Source organism: Cygnus olor, chromosome 7 (genome assembly GCF_009769625.2).
Source record: "Cygnus olor isolate bCygOlo1 chromosome 7, bCygOlo1.pri.v2, whole genome shotgun sequence".
In the NCBI taxonomy this organism is placed as follows: Eukaryota; Metazoa; Chordata; class Aves; order Anseriformes; family Anatidae; genus Cygnus; species Cygnus olor.
Window position 1 is genome coordinate 38,420,005 of NC_049175.1, and position 17,865 is coordinate 38,437,869.

Genomic DNA, 17,865 nt, shown 5'->3' on the forward strand with positions numbered 1-17,865 from the left:
TTCATTTCAGGACTCTTTGACAGCCCTCCAGGATCTGATGATGCAAAGCTCATTGACATATTCTACCCAGGAGACCAACAATCTGTGACATTTGGAACCAAATCCCGGGTGGGAATGGGAGGCATGGAAGCCAAGGTAGAAATGTAGAACATTTATTTCCTTATTGAGAGGGAAAGGGGGATGTGGAAAGGGGACTTGATAATACGAGATTGAGAGGAGTGGCCGATAGAGCAGATAATTGTGTTGCCATTCAGAGGAACCTTGCCAGGCTGCAAATAGGGGCAGGCAGGAACCTTTTGAAGTTCAGTAGAGGGAAGTGCCAAGCCCTACCCCTAGGGAGGAACAACTCTGTTCACCAGCACTGGTGGTTGTATGTCTGGGCTCAGAAGGTCTTTGGAGTTCAATCCAGTTGTCAGCTGGTCACAAGCAGCGTTCTAGAAAGTTGCCTGGCAGAAAAGGACTTGGGGGTGTTGCGTTGGTCAACAGCTCATTGAACAGGAGCCAGCAGTATGCCCAAGATGGCCAATAACATCCTGGCTTGTATCAGAAATAACATGGCCAGCAGTACAACGGAAGTGATGGTCCATCTGTACTTGTGTGAGACCACACCTTGAGTACTGTGCTCGGTGTTGGTCCCCTCGTGTGATGGTTTTACCTTGCTAGACAGCTGAACTCCACCACAACCGCTCTCTCACTCCCCCTCCTCAGAAGAGGAGGGGAAGAAGAGAAGGAAAGAAACAACTCACGGGTTGAGATAAGGATAATTTAACTAAAGGAAAAAAAATAATGATTAAGGAAAAATGATTATTAATTAATTAGTTTGACTAAAGGGAAAAAAATAAAAACAACAAGCAAAGGCTGTGTGGAAGTGCAGAGGAAAGAAATTACTCTCTACTTCCCACAAACGAGCAATGTTTGACCACGTTGTTGAAGCAGGGCCTCAACACACAGACATTTTCACAATGAGAGCCCACCCCCTCCCTTCTTTTTCTTTTTCCAACCTTTTATTGCTGAGTGTGACATCACAGGGTATGGAATATCCCTTTGGTTGGTTTAGGTCAGCTGCCCTGGTGATGTACCTTCCTCGCCTTTTGCCCACCCCCAGCTTGCTAGCTCTGGGAGGTGTTAGAGGGAGTCCTGATGCTGTGCCGGTATTGCTCAGCAGCAGACACGACGCTGGTGTGATACCAGTGCTGTTCTAGCTACAAGTGCAGAGCACAGCACTGTATGGGCTGCTGCAGGGAAAGTTAACTCCATCCCAGCCAGACCCAGTACACCTCACTACAATAAAGATGCTGAGTTTCTGGGAATACATTCAGAGAAGAGCAGCAAAGCTGGTGAAGGAACTAGAAAACGACGTGAGGAACAGCTAAGGGAGCTGGGATTTAAGTCTGGAAAGAAGAGGCAGTGGGGAGGCCACATTGATCTGTACAGCTACTGAAAGGAGGTTGTAGCAAGGTGTCGGTCTCTTTTCTCAAGTGACAAGTGATAGATAGGGTGTGAGGGAATGGCCTCAAGTTGTGCCAGGGGAGGTTTAGGTTGGATATCAGGAAGCATTTCTTCATGGAAGGGGTGGTTAGACATTAGAACAGGCTGCCCAGGGAAGTGGTAGAGTCCCCATCCTTAAAAGTATTTAAGAGACATGTGGACATAGCACTTAGGGATATGGTTTAGTGGTAGCATTAGGTTGATGGTTGGACTTGATGGTCTTAAGGGTCTTTTCCAACATAAGCGATCAAAGTGGAGCAAGAATTCTTGTTGAGCATGAGGATTCAAATAACAAGTGCATTTTCGGGAGCTGGCTCTATCCTTCATTGTAGGTGAAAGCAGCTCTGTGGGCCCTCCAAGGAGGCACCTCTGTAGTGATTGCAAATGGAACCCACCCAAAGATCTCGGGTCATGTCATCACAGATATTGTGGAAGGGAAGAAAGTTGGAACTTTTTTTTCAGAGGTAAAACCTGCAGGTGAGTACGGAAGTGACATGTACATTGGGAGCTGTAGAGATTTCCTGAAAGTTTAGGGTTGAAATTTGGCTAGGCCTGCCTGTTCAACAAATGGGAAACTACGCTCTGCTTGACAAACGGCTTTTGAAAGGTAATTTTTTAATGTTGGAATAGAACGTCTTGAATCCTCTTCTCGGCTTCCTTCCAGCTGATGACTTGCTGCATCAGACTTGCATTCAAAGACCTAGGTAGAATTTGTATCGTTTTTAGTCTTAGAGGTTATCATCTACTGTCGAAGATTTCAGGGTGAAAGCGTGCATATAGAACGTACTGCTGAACTAAGATAGTGCGTAGTTTTGTTTTTTGTCATAAGTTCTTTTAGTGACTCAGTCTTTTGTTATTGTATGTAGGAATGTTTTCCTGCCTCTGTGTTGCTGTGACAACGTAACAAGGGCCGCAGAAAGTCAGACCAAAGATCTGTGATCTTAGCAGAATGGAACAAGTATAGAGTGATACTTGTGCCTTGCACTTTAAGACAAGCAAATGCCTTTGAGCATAAAAATGCTTAATGGATTTCTTGTAAAAATCGGCCATATCCTTTGAACCCATGGTAAACACTTAGCATCCATGGGTCACAACAGTCACGAGCCTTAACTAGGTATTGTGCGTAAACTCTGGAGCTAGCACTGTGTGGAGAACTGCTTCCTTTATTTTGTGTGTGTTTGTGGGCAGGAGGAGTGTTGAAGTTTGCTTCCTGCTAGCTTTTGATGCCCCCGCCTTCTGTGTGGAAAGAGAACACGGGCGATCGATCTCTGTTCAACTTCTCTGATATGAGACATCGTCTTTTCCCTCATCATCTCTTTTTCACATGAAAAAGGTTTTTTCTTAGTCCTTTTCTACAGAAACTGTTCCAAAAGTTTGGCGATCCCTGTTTCTCTTGGCTGAAACTGTTTTTATTCTACTGCGACCTTTTTAAGATAGGCAAAAATAAAATTTGGTGTAGCGTCCAAGATGCAAATGAACCTTCGGTTTATGAGATAGCAAGGCTAACTTTGAGTTTTGATTAGATTGGTGATGTTTTTTGTTGCCTTTCCTAGGCCTTTTCCAAAAGCCTAAACATGTAAGTTGCTGTTCGACGCCGATGAGCATCGAAGCGATGTTTTCATAGGATTATGTGCAGTACCAAGGCCTGATGTCCCCTTTTGCCTCTGCATTGCCTCATGTTTATCTGCTTTGAATTGTACTTGCTATTTTGTTGCATAGTGTCTGCAAAGGAATCACAGGCTGGTTGAGGTTGGAAGGACCTCCAGAGATCACCTGGTCCAACACCCCTGCTCGAGCAGAGCCACTCAGATCTGGTTTTCCAGGACCACATCCAAACAGGTTTTGAAACCTCACGAAGGCTGTGACTCCACGACCTCCCTGGGCAACCTGTGCTAGTGCTCAGTCACCCTCACAGTGAAAAAGTATTTACTGATGTTCAGGAAACCGCAGGAGGGGAACATCCTATGTTTCAGTCTGTGTCTGTTGCCTCTTTTTTTGTTCCTTGGACACCAGTTAGAAAAGTCCGGCTTTGTCTTCTTTCCACCCTCCCTTCGTGTATTTACAGACATCAGTGAGATCCCCTCCAAGCCTCCTCTTCTCCAGGCCAAACAGTCCCAGCTCTCCTAGCCTGTCCTCGTAGGAAAGGTGCTTCAGTCCCTTATCATCCTCGTGGCCCTCCACTGGACTCTTTCCAGTGTGCCCAGGTCTCTCTTGTACTGGGAGGCCCAGACCCAGCACTCCAGGTGCGGCCTCACCATTCCTGAGTAGAGGGGGGAGGATCACCTTTCTTGACCTGCTGGCAGTATTTGCCTAATGCCACCCAGGATACCATCAGCTGCTTTTGCAGCAAAGGCACATTGCTGTTTCGTGTTCAAGTTGGTGTCCACCAGGAAACTTAGCTCCTTTCCTGAAAAGTTCTTTTCTAGGAAAAAGTGTGATATCAGCGCTTTTCACTTTGTCCTACTGCAATAAATTTGTACCAGTTATAAAGCTTTTCATCTCGTAACCCCATTTCTCAGACAATTACAAATACAGTGAACGGCAAAAGTAAATGTGAAATTTTACTGCGACCCTTCCTCTACCATGGAATGTGGTTACTCCCGTTCTTTCTTTGTCTTCTATCTTCCAAAACACGCTTTAAATATTCAGGTAACTTTTTTAAACGAACTCTTATCTCCTTACGTGTGTCACTTTTTTTCAAAGAACATGAAAATGCACTCTACTTTGCAAAGTATGACCTCGCTTTAAAAAGCTGTTTTAACACTCCTTAATTAAGTCTTATTAATCAAGTGTCCGCTAGTTCTTTTCTTACACTTCCCACTATACCTCCTGTTATTTTCCTTAACGTGGGAATTCCTGCTCTGGCAATTTCTGTAGGACACTTCTTAAATAGAAGTCCAGGCATATTAGTCACGTTTCAAGTCATCTGTTCTACAGACAATTTCAAGAGAGTTAAAAATGAAAACGTAGCTTATCCATGAGCTACTTGAGAACTCCTTAGTGAAATGCTGCCTGAGCCTTTTGACTTGTTATTCCTGTTTCTGTTTCGAAACTTGTTCTGTATCGTTTCAGTTTGAGACAGATTCTTTGACATCCGTGCCAAGAAAAAAAACCTTTCTTCTGTAGGAACCCTTCAATGTACACAGGGAGAGGCGGAGAGAGAGCAGCTATTCTGCAAGCTGTTACTCAGGCTGGTTCTGGCTTCCAGTACTGTTTGTACATTCCCATGTTGTTCTGCAATCTTTTCTCTTTTCATTAGTTGTATAATTAAACTTTCTCAAAGGATGCCTCCCTGTTTTCAGTAGCCTCCTACGCCCTGAGATTAAGCCGTCCTTGTATTCTTTTGCTCTTTGTCAAGTCTCTTTGATACAAGCTGTATGCTTGTTTGTCCCCTATGACATGGATGATCTTACTGAATCTCCGTGATGCCTTGAAAAGGGCTGTGCTCGGGGACCGTGGCAACATTTTGGTATCTGATACAGATTTTCCTGTTCTGGCATACAGTAAATTTCTTTGATATGTCTATTAAGACCGTACCTGTTTTCCTGCTTTGAGTAAGGAGTTGGAAGATGAAAGGTTAGTGTTCGTTTCCTTCCACATGGGCTGTAACCTTTGTCTGCATGTCTTGTGGTTGTGTTTTGTTTGTTTGTTTGTTTTGGCAGGCCCTACAGTAGAGCAGCAGGGTGAAATGTCTCGAGCTGGTGGCAGGACCCTGGCAGCTCTGCAGCCTGAGCAGGTGAGAGAACAGTATGTCCTCACTCTTTAAGGTTGGGAACATGTGGCAAGTCTTAAAATACAGGTTTATAACACAAATGGGTCCTGGAAAAAATCAGCTGGCTCCAAGTATTCAGAGAGTCAAGACAGTGAGAAGATGTGTCAGTAGAAATGAGCTGAAGTGAGCCAGATGTCAAACACCATGGACTTCATGTAAGAATGCAGTTCAGAAACTTTTCTCTTTCAGAGAGCGGAGATTATTTATCGTCTTGCTGACTTATTAACTGATCAGAGAGAAGAAATTCTCTTGGCAAACAAAAAGGACTTAGAAGAAGCTGAAAATAAAGGTAATATTATGGGTCCTTTCATGGTACTCCTGTTGTCATGAGCTTACCTGGGCCTCAAAGGAAATGAGCGGAACTAGAATATTCAGTCACCTGCAATCGGATATTATGACTGTCACGGATCAGTGAACCCAGGACTTTGAGAGCTTGTCAGTGGAAACAGCTGCAGCTTCCATAATTACATAAGAGATGTCTTCATCAGAGAAGACAGAGAAGCCTTTGAAAACAGCAACCCACAGCATAGTTTAAAAAAATAAAAATCAAAATAAATAGTGTTTTCTTTTGCCAAAGGAGTTTCGCTTTAGAAATTAAATATGGCAAGTATCTTCCCTGTTATCATCATGTATGAAATAGCATGAATATCTCCTGGGCTGGTTAACGTAATGTTTGACCCCTGTGGGGAAGGTTGTTACTTAAAAAGGGTGCTTTCCAGAAAGAACCATATTACCTTCTGACTGAGGAACGTACAGTTCAGGCAGCATAGACTAAATCCATTCTTTTGTGTTAGAGTGGTGCATCAAGAAGCTGGTCTTGGGTTAGAAAATGTGTGAAACTGGCACATCGCAAATTGTAGTGTTCAGTAAAAGACATATGGCAACCATTTTTACTGATCAGAATGCCTGTAGGGACATTTCTGAGTAAACTTCCTACCTGAATGTGTTCAGACTAGAAAACTCTGGCAGTTCTTGCCCAGTCTGAAATGCTATGTGTTCCTCTGCTCTTTGGGATTTCTATCTGTGAAATAGAAAGATGCAATTACTGCCCAAACCGTCCAGGAATATTGCAAGGGTAGAAATTTGTAAGAAATTCAGGTACACAGTTGTATAACAGTACTAGAAATAGGACAAACTTTGTCTTTGTGGATATTACTTCATATGCAAATCATTCATATCATATTAGGTGTATATGTGATGGTAGGTGAAATCATTGTCAAATTTGAGCAGTTTTATTGTAGCTACTAAACTTAATGCTTTACATTGTTCACCCTAGGTAGGGTTCTTGCTATGGTGTGGGAAACAGCTGAATTTTTTCCTAGTTTGACCATTAGGTCACTTTTACTTGAAACTAGACAGATACATCTATCTTGAGCACAATTTTTTCTTTCTTCTAGGAAGATTGGCACTTCCTTTGTTGAAACGTCTAAGTCTGTCTACATCAAAGCTGAACAGCTTGGCTATTGGGCTACGTCAGATTGCAGCATCTTCACAGGACAGCGTCGGCCGCATAATTCGGAGAACACGAATAGCAAAGGATCTAGAGTTGGAGCAGGTGACAGTGCCTATTGGGGTCCTTCTCGTGATTTTTGAGTCCCGTCCTGACTGTCTTCCACAGGTATGTGAGGAGGGCAGAGAGATCTTTGATAACGAAAGTGTATTTCTATTGGTGAGTTATTGGAAGGCTGCAAGAAGTCTTGCCTCAAAAGACTTTTGCTTGTATACTTCTGAAATTGATTTTGTTGTCATCCCAAATTTTTTTTTCTACAGACACATTCCTGGGACTTGCTTCTGCAATGTTGAGAGTTATTCAGGGTTGGTTTTTGATACCCAACATAGAGAAGGAGTTAGCTTACATTCAGGTGGTGCAGTTTCTGCATGTGTCTAATAACGTAGGTTCCCTGCTTAACTTGCAACTTACGAGGTTCCTATCTACCAATGAGCGCTTTCCTGTCCATGCCAAATACAGCTGAATTGCAGGCTACGATTAAACATCAAATGTTTAGTATAGATTGTTAATAACAAATTGCAACTGTTAAGAATATATGCTAAAAAAAATTAGCACAGTAAGTAGAAGTTCTAGGCTTTGAGTGGTCTGTCCCATACTGATACTGCATGTTTGCATTGAGGCAGAATGATAGCTTTTACTCAGTTGTGGAGAGATGAGTCTAGGCTCTTACTGCTAGTATTTTTAGCAAGACTAATTGAGCATTTCTCTAACATATGAGCAAGTGTTTGAGGAGCAAGTGATGGGTATGGGCACTTAAAAAGAGACTGCCAAAGGGCAGCTTGATATTTTATAACTGAATTTTGTGAGTGTTGGGCCTCGTTTCATACTGAAGGGGAGTATGCTCTAGGCAAAGTTCATGTGAAAGGAAAAGGCACTAGTCTCCCTTGTCTGCCATTATTACTTCCTTGCCGCTAGCTCTGTTCTTCATAGAAAACCAGTATGTTTCCTTGTCAAATTCTAGTCTGCCTTCCTAGACTCCAGCCTTTGCCTCCTGGGTCTCTTGTCTTGCATAGCCAATCTCTCCCCTTCTCCTCTTCTTCTTTATCTCATTTGTAAACCTTTTATCAGGCTGATTCTTACTGGCTTCCCACCCCCACCCCCCGACCTTTTTCTTTTTTTTTTTTTTTACAGACTTAGGATGGCTTGTCTTGTTAGTTACTTTTCTTCCTGCCAGCCCCCATCCTCAAGTTCTCCGATGCAACTTCAGAGGATCATCTTTGATACCTCTGCATCTGAATAGTATGGTTTCTGTCCCATGCTGTAGCTGACAGTAGGATGGACTCTGAGTGCAGAGGAGAGGTTGCTTCCTCCATAGTTTACTATTGCATCTCATACTGGTTTGGGTAAGCTGGGTAAGCAATTGGGTAAGCAATTACAGAGGAAATTTGACTTCTCCATACAGTAGTGTGTGCCTGATAGCTAGCTGGAGATAGCATACACGGAATTGAGTCAGTGCTCAGAGTTCGGTCTTGAGTTGCAGTAAAGGTAAAACAATTGCAGACTAACAGTTTAGCTTTAATAAGTATATACAAATAGCATGTTTGCCTCTAATACTTAAAGGGCGAGGTTCTGAGATCATATTTCACGGATTGCTTCCTACAGATTTCAAGAAATCCAATCGTTCTGAAGTATAGCCATGCTCTATTATTGCTTAAAGGGAACAAACTGTTTTGAAACCCATTACAGATTGGATTTTTTTTTATTTAAATAAGCTTGTCTCTGCAGCTTTCCTTTGTGATGCTGATCTTCGGAGAGGCAGATTCTTAACAGGATACAATCAAATTGCATTTTAATGTCTAGTTTTATATGTTAAAGACACACAGTATCTGGGTACGGCAAGGTTCCTAGATCATTGTCATTTAGTGTATCTTTCTGAAGTATTCCTTATTTTTTCAGTATTCTTTTCAAATTGTGGACAGCAGGATGAGGTAGAATATCAAACATGGTGACTGTTTTTACCCAGAGGACACTAGTAGGGAAAAGGAGTTGGTCTGAGGTGACTTTGAGATGCTTAAGAGGTTGGCCCATGAGAACCTCATGAAGTTCAAGAAGGCTAAGTGGCTGGCAGTTCAACACTGTCATCAAGGCACTCCCAAGAATGAATACAGGCTGTGTGATGAGCGGGTTGAGAGCAGCTCTGCAGAGAAGGGCTTGGGAGCGTAGATGGATGAAAAGCTCCACATGAGCCAGCGATGTGCAGTTGCAGACCAGAAAGCCAGCTGTATCCTGAGCCATATCAAAAGAAGTATGACCAGAAGGTCCAGGGAGGTGATTCTCGCTCTCTACTCCACTCCTGTGAGGCCCCACCTGGAGTGCTGCATTCAGCTCTGAGGACTCCAACATAAGAAATAAATCTGTTAGAGCAGGTCCGGAGGAGGGCCACGAAGTTGATGAGGGCTGGAGCACCTCTCCTATGAAGACAGGCTGAGAGAACTGAGGTTGCTTAGCCTAGAGAAGAGAGGGCTCTGAGGAGACCTTATAATGGCCCTCTAGTACCTAAAGCGGGCTTTAGGAAAGCTGGGGAGGGACTTTTTGTCAGGGAGTGTAGTGACAGGACAAGGAGTACTGGCTTTAAAATAAAAAAAAAGGGTAGATTTAGATTAGATAAAATGAAGAAATTCTTTACTATGAGGGTGGTGAGGCACTGCAACAGGCTGCCTGGGGAAGTTGTGGATGCCCCATCCCTGGAAGTGTTTAAGGCCAGGTTGGGTGGGGCTTTGAGCAATCTGGTCTAGTGGGAGGTGTCATAGAATCATAGAACTGTTTGGGTTGGAAGCTAACTTAAAGGTCATCTACTCCCCCCTCCCCCCACCATGGGCAAGGACACCTTCTGGTTATAAACGTGAAATCAGTGCGATAAAATAAAAGTCTTATTATCTATAGGGTTTTTCTCCAACATGCTTATCTCAAGTGTTGTCTACTTATGACTTCTGTTTTAGACAGCACAACAAAAATGTTCTTCATAGGAAGAGCTTATTAGCTACTTCTGGCCAGAATGATTAGGGATAAGAGTTCTTGCATCTGAAATAGTTTTATACAGCGACCGAATTTGTGCCAGAGCCTATGTTCAGGGTTTCCTTTGACTTACTCACTGCAATCTTCCTTTGCCAGTAGTACCCTGAAGCTCACGTTTGTTCCTGAAACGTTAAGATACTTCATTTCTGGAGTTACATGTTCTGACTTGGAAAAATTTATTGGTGCCATATATTAATATTGAATAAGTCAGCAGAATTAAAAATCCTGTTCTTACTCTATTTTGCAGATGTTATTCTCACAGAGGAGTCAGATCATTTTTTCTCTTTTTTTTTTTTTTTTTTTAATTCCTTTCTGACAGGTGTCTGCTTTGGCCATAGCTAGTGGAAATGGCTTGCTACTAAAAGGAGGGAAAGAGGCTGCATATAGCAATCAAATCCTTCATCATCTGACACAAGAAGCACTCTCCATTCATGGAGTCAAAGATGCAGTGCAACTAGTAAGTGTCTAGAATTAAATCAACAACTTTTTTGCTGTGGCATGTATAAAAAGCACAGGCAGAGCTTGAGAATTCAGGCCATTGACTGTTTGTGTCACAACTTTCACAGGTGAATACAAGAGAGGAAGTAGAAGATCTCTGCCGTTTGGATAAGCTGATAGATCTAATCATTCCACGTGGTTCATCCCAGCTAGTCAGGAATATCCAGAAAGCTGCTAAGGGAATTCCAGTGATGGGACACAGTGAAGGGATCTGTCATGTGTATGTGGACACAGATGCCAGCGTTGAGAAGGTCACGCGAATAAGTAAGCTGTGAGAGGGTGACTTGGATATCATGAGTGTAATTGAACTTCACATTTGGAATATGTGTTATGGTTATAATAATAACCATACGTAATAATAATTCACATGCTCTTCAAAATCTTTGTCATAAATGGTATGTAACCAATTATTTACTCTTAAACCTCAGTCAGAGACTCAAAGTGTGAATATCCTGCTGCCTGTAATGCTCTGGAAACACTCTTAATTCATCGAGACTTGCTGAGAACCCCGTTGTTTGATCAGATCATAGACATGTTGAGAGTAGAACAGGTTAGTCATGTATACATGTGTTGTTTTTTGTTTCGTTTTATTTACTTTTTAGTTTTATTTTAGGAGCCTTTGGTCTTGCTGACGTAGCCCTATGTAGTTTTATAATGACATAACACTTACGTTACCCACATCTCTTTGTACACCTAAATGAACTTTCAGAGAGCTTACTTGGCTTCCCCATGCAACCCCAAGCTTTTCCATAGAAACAATGTGAAAGCAGCTTCTTCGAGGTGGCTGCATGCCATTGCTGGGATACAACTACTTCCTTTTACATAGCAAAAAATCATTCTCTGCCTTGGAAGAACATATCCACAACCCTTTCTCTACTATTCTTAATTCTGACTTAATGGCTGGCAACCTCCCGGACACAAAGACTATTCTTATTGAATCTAACGTACCTTCTTACCTCAGTCATTTCCCATTTTATGTTTCTCCTTTTCAAATCTGCTTCATCCACATTTTTTAAACATTTTGTCGCACTTGCCTTTATTCCCACCCATTTTCCCTCCCATTATTTTCCCCTCCCACTGTTCCACAGGAACAGTGAAAGGCCACTATCCTACATAATTGCTTTGAAGTGTGTAATGTTTTGTAGCAGAGATGCATCAGGAGAGAAATATTTGTGAAGTACTTTAAATTACACTTAAAATGTGGATTTTTCACATAGCATTTGCATTTGGCAAATAGTTTATACAAGCAGTAATTCATGCAGGAAAACATGGTAAAATAGACAGGTCATGTTTTGATGATGTTAAAAAGAAGTCATATTAAGAGAAGCTGGCCCAGATAGCTAGTCAGGAGCAAGTCCTCACTTATTTGTTGTGTTGTTTTTTTTCTTTTTTTTTTTTTAACGTCTGGTTTGGTTGTGTTTTTTTTTTTTTTTTTGCGGGGCGGGGGGGGAAGGGTAAATTTATGGATTTTGTGTGAGGACTGGTGGATTTCCACAATCACCCACCAACTCCCACCCCTTAATACAGTGGGGAGGACTTGATGTTACTGCTGTCTAATCTGACTTGAGAACAGGAAATACGCAAATACTGGTCAGGATTTCATTATCAACAAAATTTATAGTTGCACAAGAAAATGTCATCTTACAGGCACCTTTCTTGAAAGCCTTCAAAGGTAGGGATTCTAATCAGCAATTCTGAAGTATCATAGAATACCCTGAATTGCAAGGGACCCACAAGGATTACCAAGTTCAACCCCTTGCTCCACACAGGACCACCCAGAAATCAGACCATACATCTGAGAGCATTGTCCAAACACTCCTTGAACTCCAGAAGGCTCAGTGCCGTGATCACTGTCCTGGGAGCCTGTTCCAGTGTCCAGCCACCTCTTGGTGCAGAACCTTCCCCTAACATCCAGCCTGACCCTCCCCTGTCACAGCTCTATGCCATTCCCTCTGGTCCTGTTGCTGTCACCTGAGAGAAGAGATCAGCACCTGCCCCTCCACTCCTCCCTCTCATTGTTTAGGTGTCTTAGCTGCTACGATTAAACTCAGAGATTGATGATGCATTAGATCTTCTTTATCAGGATCGTAAAATAACTGTGAGTCCTTGCCTTGTTTTGGGCCCAGTAACTCTTCTGTGTCTGAAACATACGCTTTGGAGAGGGCTGGTGTCAGTTTACAAAACAAAAGGATAAAGACAGGTAAAGTCTTTTGTAGGTGAGACTTGCAAACCTGGAAGTAAGTTGCTTGCTACAACTACTTACAGACCACATACTTTCTAAAAACATAGGTACAAGGGCTAGGTGCAATGTTTAGCTGTTTTCCCACTACTAGTGTTGTACTGTTCTCCAGCCAGATATCTTTCTTTAAATGATGTAATTGCTTTAAATAGTTTAAAATGAACCCTGAACTAGGAGCATGTCATGACAGATAGCCAACATAGCATTTCAGCTATTGTGCCTTATTGCTAGTTCACCAATCTGCTCTCTCTGAAAACTGAGGCTATTTTTTTTTTTGCACTGCATGTAGCAAACCTTTGATTCACAAATGTGGGTTAACCCCAGTCCAACAGCTAAGCATCACCCAACGCATTGCTCACTTTTCCCTCCTGCTCTCGAGTGGGAGGAGCAAGAGCAAGAAAGCTTGTGGTTTGAAACAAATATAGTTTAATTAGCAAAGGAAAGAGGAAGAAGAAAGGGAAAAACAAAACAAGTGATGAAAATACAGTCACTCACCACCTGCCACAAATAGATCAGTGTCCAGCTCGTCCCTGAGCAATGTCTGCCTTCCTCGAAACTCCCTTCCCCTCATTTTTTATTGCTGACTATGACATTATATGGCATAGACTATCCCTTTGGTCAGTTTGAATCAGTTGTGGTTATGTCCTCTCCTAACTTTTAGCACACCCTCGACCTTCTCACTGTGGGGGAAAAAGAGAAAGCCTTGAAACTGCGTGAGCACTGTTTAGCAACAGCCAAAACAGTGGTTTGTTTAAGGCACAAATCCAAAATGTAGCAGTACAGGGACTGCTATGAAAAAAATTAACTCCATCCTGGCTATACCCAGAACAACAAGCTGCACTTTTCACCTGTTAAGCACCAGTAAAATCTACAGCACAAAATACTTCTGGTATTGCAGGTGAAGATTCATGCTGGCCCAAAGTTTGCCTCTTACTTGACATTCAGCCCCTCAGAAGTGAAATCTCTCCGCATTGAATATGGGGATCTGGAGTGCTGCATTGAGGTTGTGGACAGTGTACAAGAGGCTGTTGAACATATCCACAAGTATGGAAGTTCTCACACGGATGTTATCGTCACAGAGAATGGTTTGTGACCGATCTGTTTCCTTAAGCTTCTGCTTTGGTTTCACTGTGGGTTCTTGTTATTAGCATAACTACTTACATTGCAGTAGTTCTCTTATCTTGGTTCTGTAGTAAGCATAATCAACCGGAACCCTATGAGCTAAATCTATCTATAGTTGTGTTTAATTCAAGGAAAACATGTTGTGTGCCCTTATTCCAGGAGGTGAGGGCATGTGTTTGAGCAACTGGCCAACGGCAAGTCAACACATGCTCTTGTCAGGCAGACTGCTTTGTGTTCCTGTATTGTGCAGACTTACCACATCAGACAGTTTTGCAGAAACATCTCCTGAATCCTGGAGATGTCTTTAGGCCTCTGAAGGAGGAAGAGGTGAGCTTCTATAGAGGGAATAGGGATTGTAGGAAAGATCAGACTATATCTGTTTTGTCTTCCTATGTCACTTTTAAGTCCTGCAAACAAGGACCACAAGTGTTTTTCCCCATCTCTCCCAGTCCTTTATTTCCCAGTTCCGCATCTGTAGTGTAAAAGCTGCATATATCTCAGTTCCCAGTTTCTTGCTCCTTTGATGCTGCGAACTTCTGTTCCTGTGTGCAGCTCTGTGCTTCTCCCACTCCTCTACGTGAGGTTTGAACACTCTGACACTTCAAAACGTAGCTAGAGCTGCTCCCAGCCAAAGGATGACTCTCAATACAAGCCTAAAACTTCTGAGAGTCAGCTACAGTAAGGTCATTTTGATTTGTGGCTCATCAGTGTGAGATTCAAGCAGGCATCTGTTTCTGCACCTTCTGCAGAACTTAAATGAGTAGCACCGAAAGGCATGCATTTGATACTGTAAGCCACTACCTGGTGCACTAGTGATTTACTTGGGTGTGTACTAGAGATAGAGTTGATCTTTAGCATTCGTCCCGTTGCTATGGGTGACTGACTTGCAGCTTACAGCCTTACAGAGAAAGGCATCCTCCAGAGTACTAAGGCTTGTACAACTCTGCTTGAGGTTGCTCCAGTCTTGCATGTTCTTTGTTGAACTGGGTTAGTTAGCTGATTTCATGTGGTGTTTCTGCACTCTGTTTCCCAAATACTATTTTCAATTTAAACTTAATATAGGACTTTCCATTATCTGGAACAGTTCCATGTATCCATTGAGATAATGTAGAGCTGAACATGTAGTTTAACTGTCTGACTGCAAAATGTAGCTTGGGGCTGCTGTCACTTCTCCCCAGTCATACAACTATCCCTGTTTGCAAGGTCTAGACTGTAGTAAGAATTAGACATCTTTTCACTTTCTTCTTGTCTTTGCAAGGTTCCTTGTAATATTTACAGTTGTGTCTACGTGATAAACATACTATGAAGAAGGTGTGTATGAACATGTTTTAATCCAGGCTGTTAAATACTGTCTGATAATGTTGCATGTGAAAGTTCTGCTATTATATCTGTTCACGGTATGAGGCTGTGCCTATTGGACTGCATGATCATTCTGTACGTACTGTATCATATTTTTTGCTCTGCCTCTTTCTCAGAGAAAACAGCGGAGTTCTTCCTCCAGCATGTGGACAGTGCTTGTGTTTTCTGGAATGCCAGTACCCGATTCTCTGATGGATATAGATTTGGACTTGGTAAGTGCCTGTGGTGTGCAGGCAGCTAAGCACCACAAAGCCGTTCACTCACTCAGCAGTGTGGGAGGAAGGAAAGACTGGAACAAAACTGAGTATCAGTTACCTAAGTAAACAGGTGCACGTACTAGGAATTGCAGAAGACAAGGGAAACATTAATTCCTGAGGTAGAAACTACTAGAAATCTCTGAAGCAGGCTTGAACATGCAGTGCTCTGTGTGCTAAAAAATTGTATTTAGGGTTTTATAAGATCATACAATGGTCTCTTTAATAAGAGGAAAAAAAGAAGAAAAAAGGACATAAGATTGCAATCTTGACTAATTTAGTTCTTATTGTCCAAAGGGTAAACCATCAAACAAATGTACGATATATGTAAGACATACGTACCTTTCTGGCTTATTTTTCTCTCTAAAAGTGAAGCTGTAACAGACAGAAGTATAAACATTCCAATTTATAATAGTTAAGTTCCTCTAATCAGAATAGATAAAAATAACTTCTGACACTTGGGGAAGAGTGAAGGAAGGGAGGTCACACCGAATGACTGCTTCTACATAAAGATGTAGAGCTATATAGTACAAAGTTGAATATCTTCTGAGGATCAACCACCTTTATCTTGTGTGTTTTCTACAGGTGCTGAAGTTGGAATTAGTACTTCTCGTATCCATGCACGTGGACCAGTGGGAATTGAAGGACTCTTAACTACAAAGTGGTTACTGAGAGGGGACAATCATGTTGTTTCTGACTTCTCAGAGCATGGGAGCATGAAGTATCTCCATGAGAGCCTACCTCTCCCTCAGAGAAATACCAACTGAGAACACTGTGAGAAAATTCAGGGGTAAAATGTTTATTGAAGACGTTCAGGCTTCAGGGTGCTCTTTGGGGAGAGAGAGTTGTTTTTCATCTCCGGGATCATTGTTCTTGGTCACTGTGCGGTACAATGAATATGAAGTGATCCTATCGGTGACACACATTATTTGTTGCTGTCTCTTACTGTTTCCTTAGATAGTATTTGCAAACTGACCTTGCTTTTGTCAGAGGGGTTTCTTCAAAACATACAGATACCATAAGGAAAAGTTTAAATATCTGCTGCATTCTTTTCATCCCCCTGCTCCCCTCCAGCAAAGATGCCTGGTGGTAGAGTGTAATTTTTTTTCCCTGTCTTTAATTTGAACATCTGTCTTGGTGAACAAACTTGGTAGCTTTTCTTTAGTCACGTGATCATTGCAGCTCTTGAAAGCTCTAAAGCTTTAAGACACGTCCTGTCTTTGTTTGATCACTCTGTGATTCCTATGCATTTGGAACATATATGTCTTTGATGTTTTGACCAAGCAACCTTTTTTAATCTAATTTCTTTGTATTTTTGACAACTGTAGATAAATAGCACAACTGTATACAGTGTGAATTTTGTTACCTGTTTCTACCAGACATTTATTTCTCATGGGTTTTATATGAAATGTAATCTCTCCAAACCCGTCATCCAGATGAAATACTACTTTGAAGTTTAAAAGAAGCTCTGAATAAATGCTTCCTTTTGCGTAGTGGAACAAGTGAACTCACATGTGCATGCTGCAGCCAGGGGCTCAGTGCAGCCCTCCGTAGGTCAGGGTGGTTGGAGTGTCAAGGTGGATGGGGAGGGAGTGGAATGATGCCACGCTGCAAATGCTGGCAGGGCAGGGAGAGGGATGGGTGCAGGCTGCACAGGGACATCCTCTCATGTGCATCCGTTTCTTGCTGCTAACTTGCCTCTGCACACTTTGTTGACCGCTGGCATGTGCATGGTGCTCAAGAGCCAACACAATGGCACGCAGGGCTTGTGTGGGCGTCTGGGTGTCTGCTGGGTAGCTATGTTACCCCACTCACCCATTTAGGACCATTGCACTCTACTCTGGAACCCTGAGAAAACCATTATGCCCCACGCTCCTTTTGTGGTTCTGTACTCTCCTGAGACTGTGACAACTGCTCGCACTGAACCTGCACAGCATTGCAACCACAACTGGTACTGCCCATCAATGACAAAAGCACTGTACTGCAGCACCCAGGGTTGTACGCCTGCAGTAGCATTCCCTGCAGTTCCTCTGTCCAGCTACCGCTGTTATTCCTTCCTCTGTCCCACTCGTCTTTTGATCTTTTTTGATTCCTCTGCCCTTCTTTGTGTCTGTCTTCCTCTATCCTTTCCCCTGTTCTCATAACATCTAATCTAACTCCCCTGTTTTAGTTTAAAAACTCCCTTGCCCTGTCATTATCTGTCTGAGCAAAAAGTTGCTCTCCATCTTTTTTTATAAGCCACCTTTAGGCACTGAAAGGCAGCAATCAGCTCTCCCTGGAGCTTTCTCTTCTCCACGATGAACAACTCCAGCTCTCTTGGCCTGTCTTCACAGGGGAGAATTCCCATCATTTGTTTTAACTGTGGTTGGGTTATGCGTTTCCATTAACGAGAAGACGGTTAAGGCAATTACTCCACAACTACCCAAGGCAGCGATAGTGAGAAGCCCACTTCCAGCATCCGTTCCCCGCACAGGGATGGACGCAGGGACGGACGGACGGATGCTGCTCGATGCATTGCCCCTCAAGGGGAAGGGGAGTCGCTGTGCGTCCATGGGTGCAGGTTCCGTAGCGGGGTGGGTGCAGAGGGGGCAGGGGCGGGGGGCGGTTG

At 42.7% G+C, this 17,865-nt stretch overlaps 1 protein-coding gene across 13 annotated transcripts in view; it reads left to right on the plus strand.

Moving 5' to 3' along the window:
* The window catches only part of ALDH18A1 (aldehyde dehydrogenase 18 family member A1), a 38,488-nt gene extending 21,732 nt beyond the window's left edge, over nucleotides 1–16,756 (plus strand). For 11 of the 13 annotated variants that reach the window (XM_040564242.1, XM_040564244.1, XM_040564256.1 and 8 more), the window contains 11 exons: nucleotides 11–135; nucleotides 1,821–1,965; nucleotides 5,151–5,224; nucleotides 5,450–5,549; nucleotides 6,658–6,878; nucleotides 10,105–10,242; nucleotides 10,352–10,547; nucleotides 10,712–10,833; nucleotides 13,421–13,607; nucleotides 15,120–15,215; nucleotides 15,843–16,756. In XM_040564242.1, coding sequence (XP_040420176.1) covers nucleotides 11–135; nucleotides 1,821–1,965; nucleotides 5,151–5,224; nucleotides 5,450–5,549; nucleotides 6,658–6,878; nucleotides 10,105–10,242; nucleotides 10,352–10,547; nucleotides 10,712–10,833; nucleotides 13,421–13,607; nucleotides 15,120–15,215; nucleotides 15,843–16,024 — 1,586 coding nt within the window. In that variant the 3' untranslated portion in view covers nucleotides 16,025–16,756. Of the gene's footprint in view, nucleotides 1–10; nucleotides 136–1,818; nucleotides 1,966–5,150; nucleotides 5,225–5,449; nucleotides 5,550–6,657; nucleotides 6,879–10,104; nucleotides 10,243–10,351; nucleotides 10,548–10,711; nucleotides 10,834–13,420; nucleotides 13,608–15,119; nucleotides 15,216–15,842 lie in introns of all 13 variants that reach the window. The other 2 variants (XM_040564245.1, XM_040564246.1) reach the window with 2 other exon arrangements.
* Nucleotides 16,757–17,865: the final 1,109 nt, after the last annotated feature.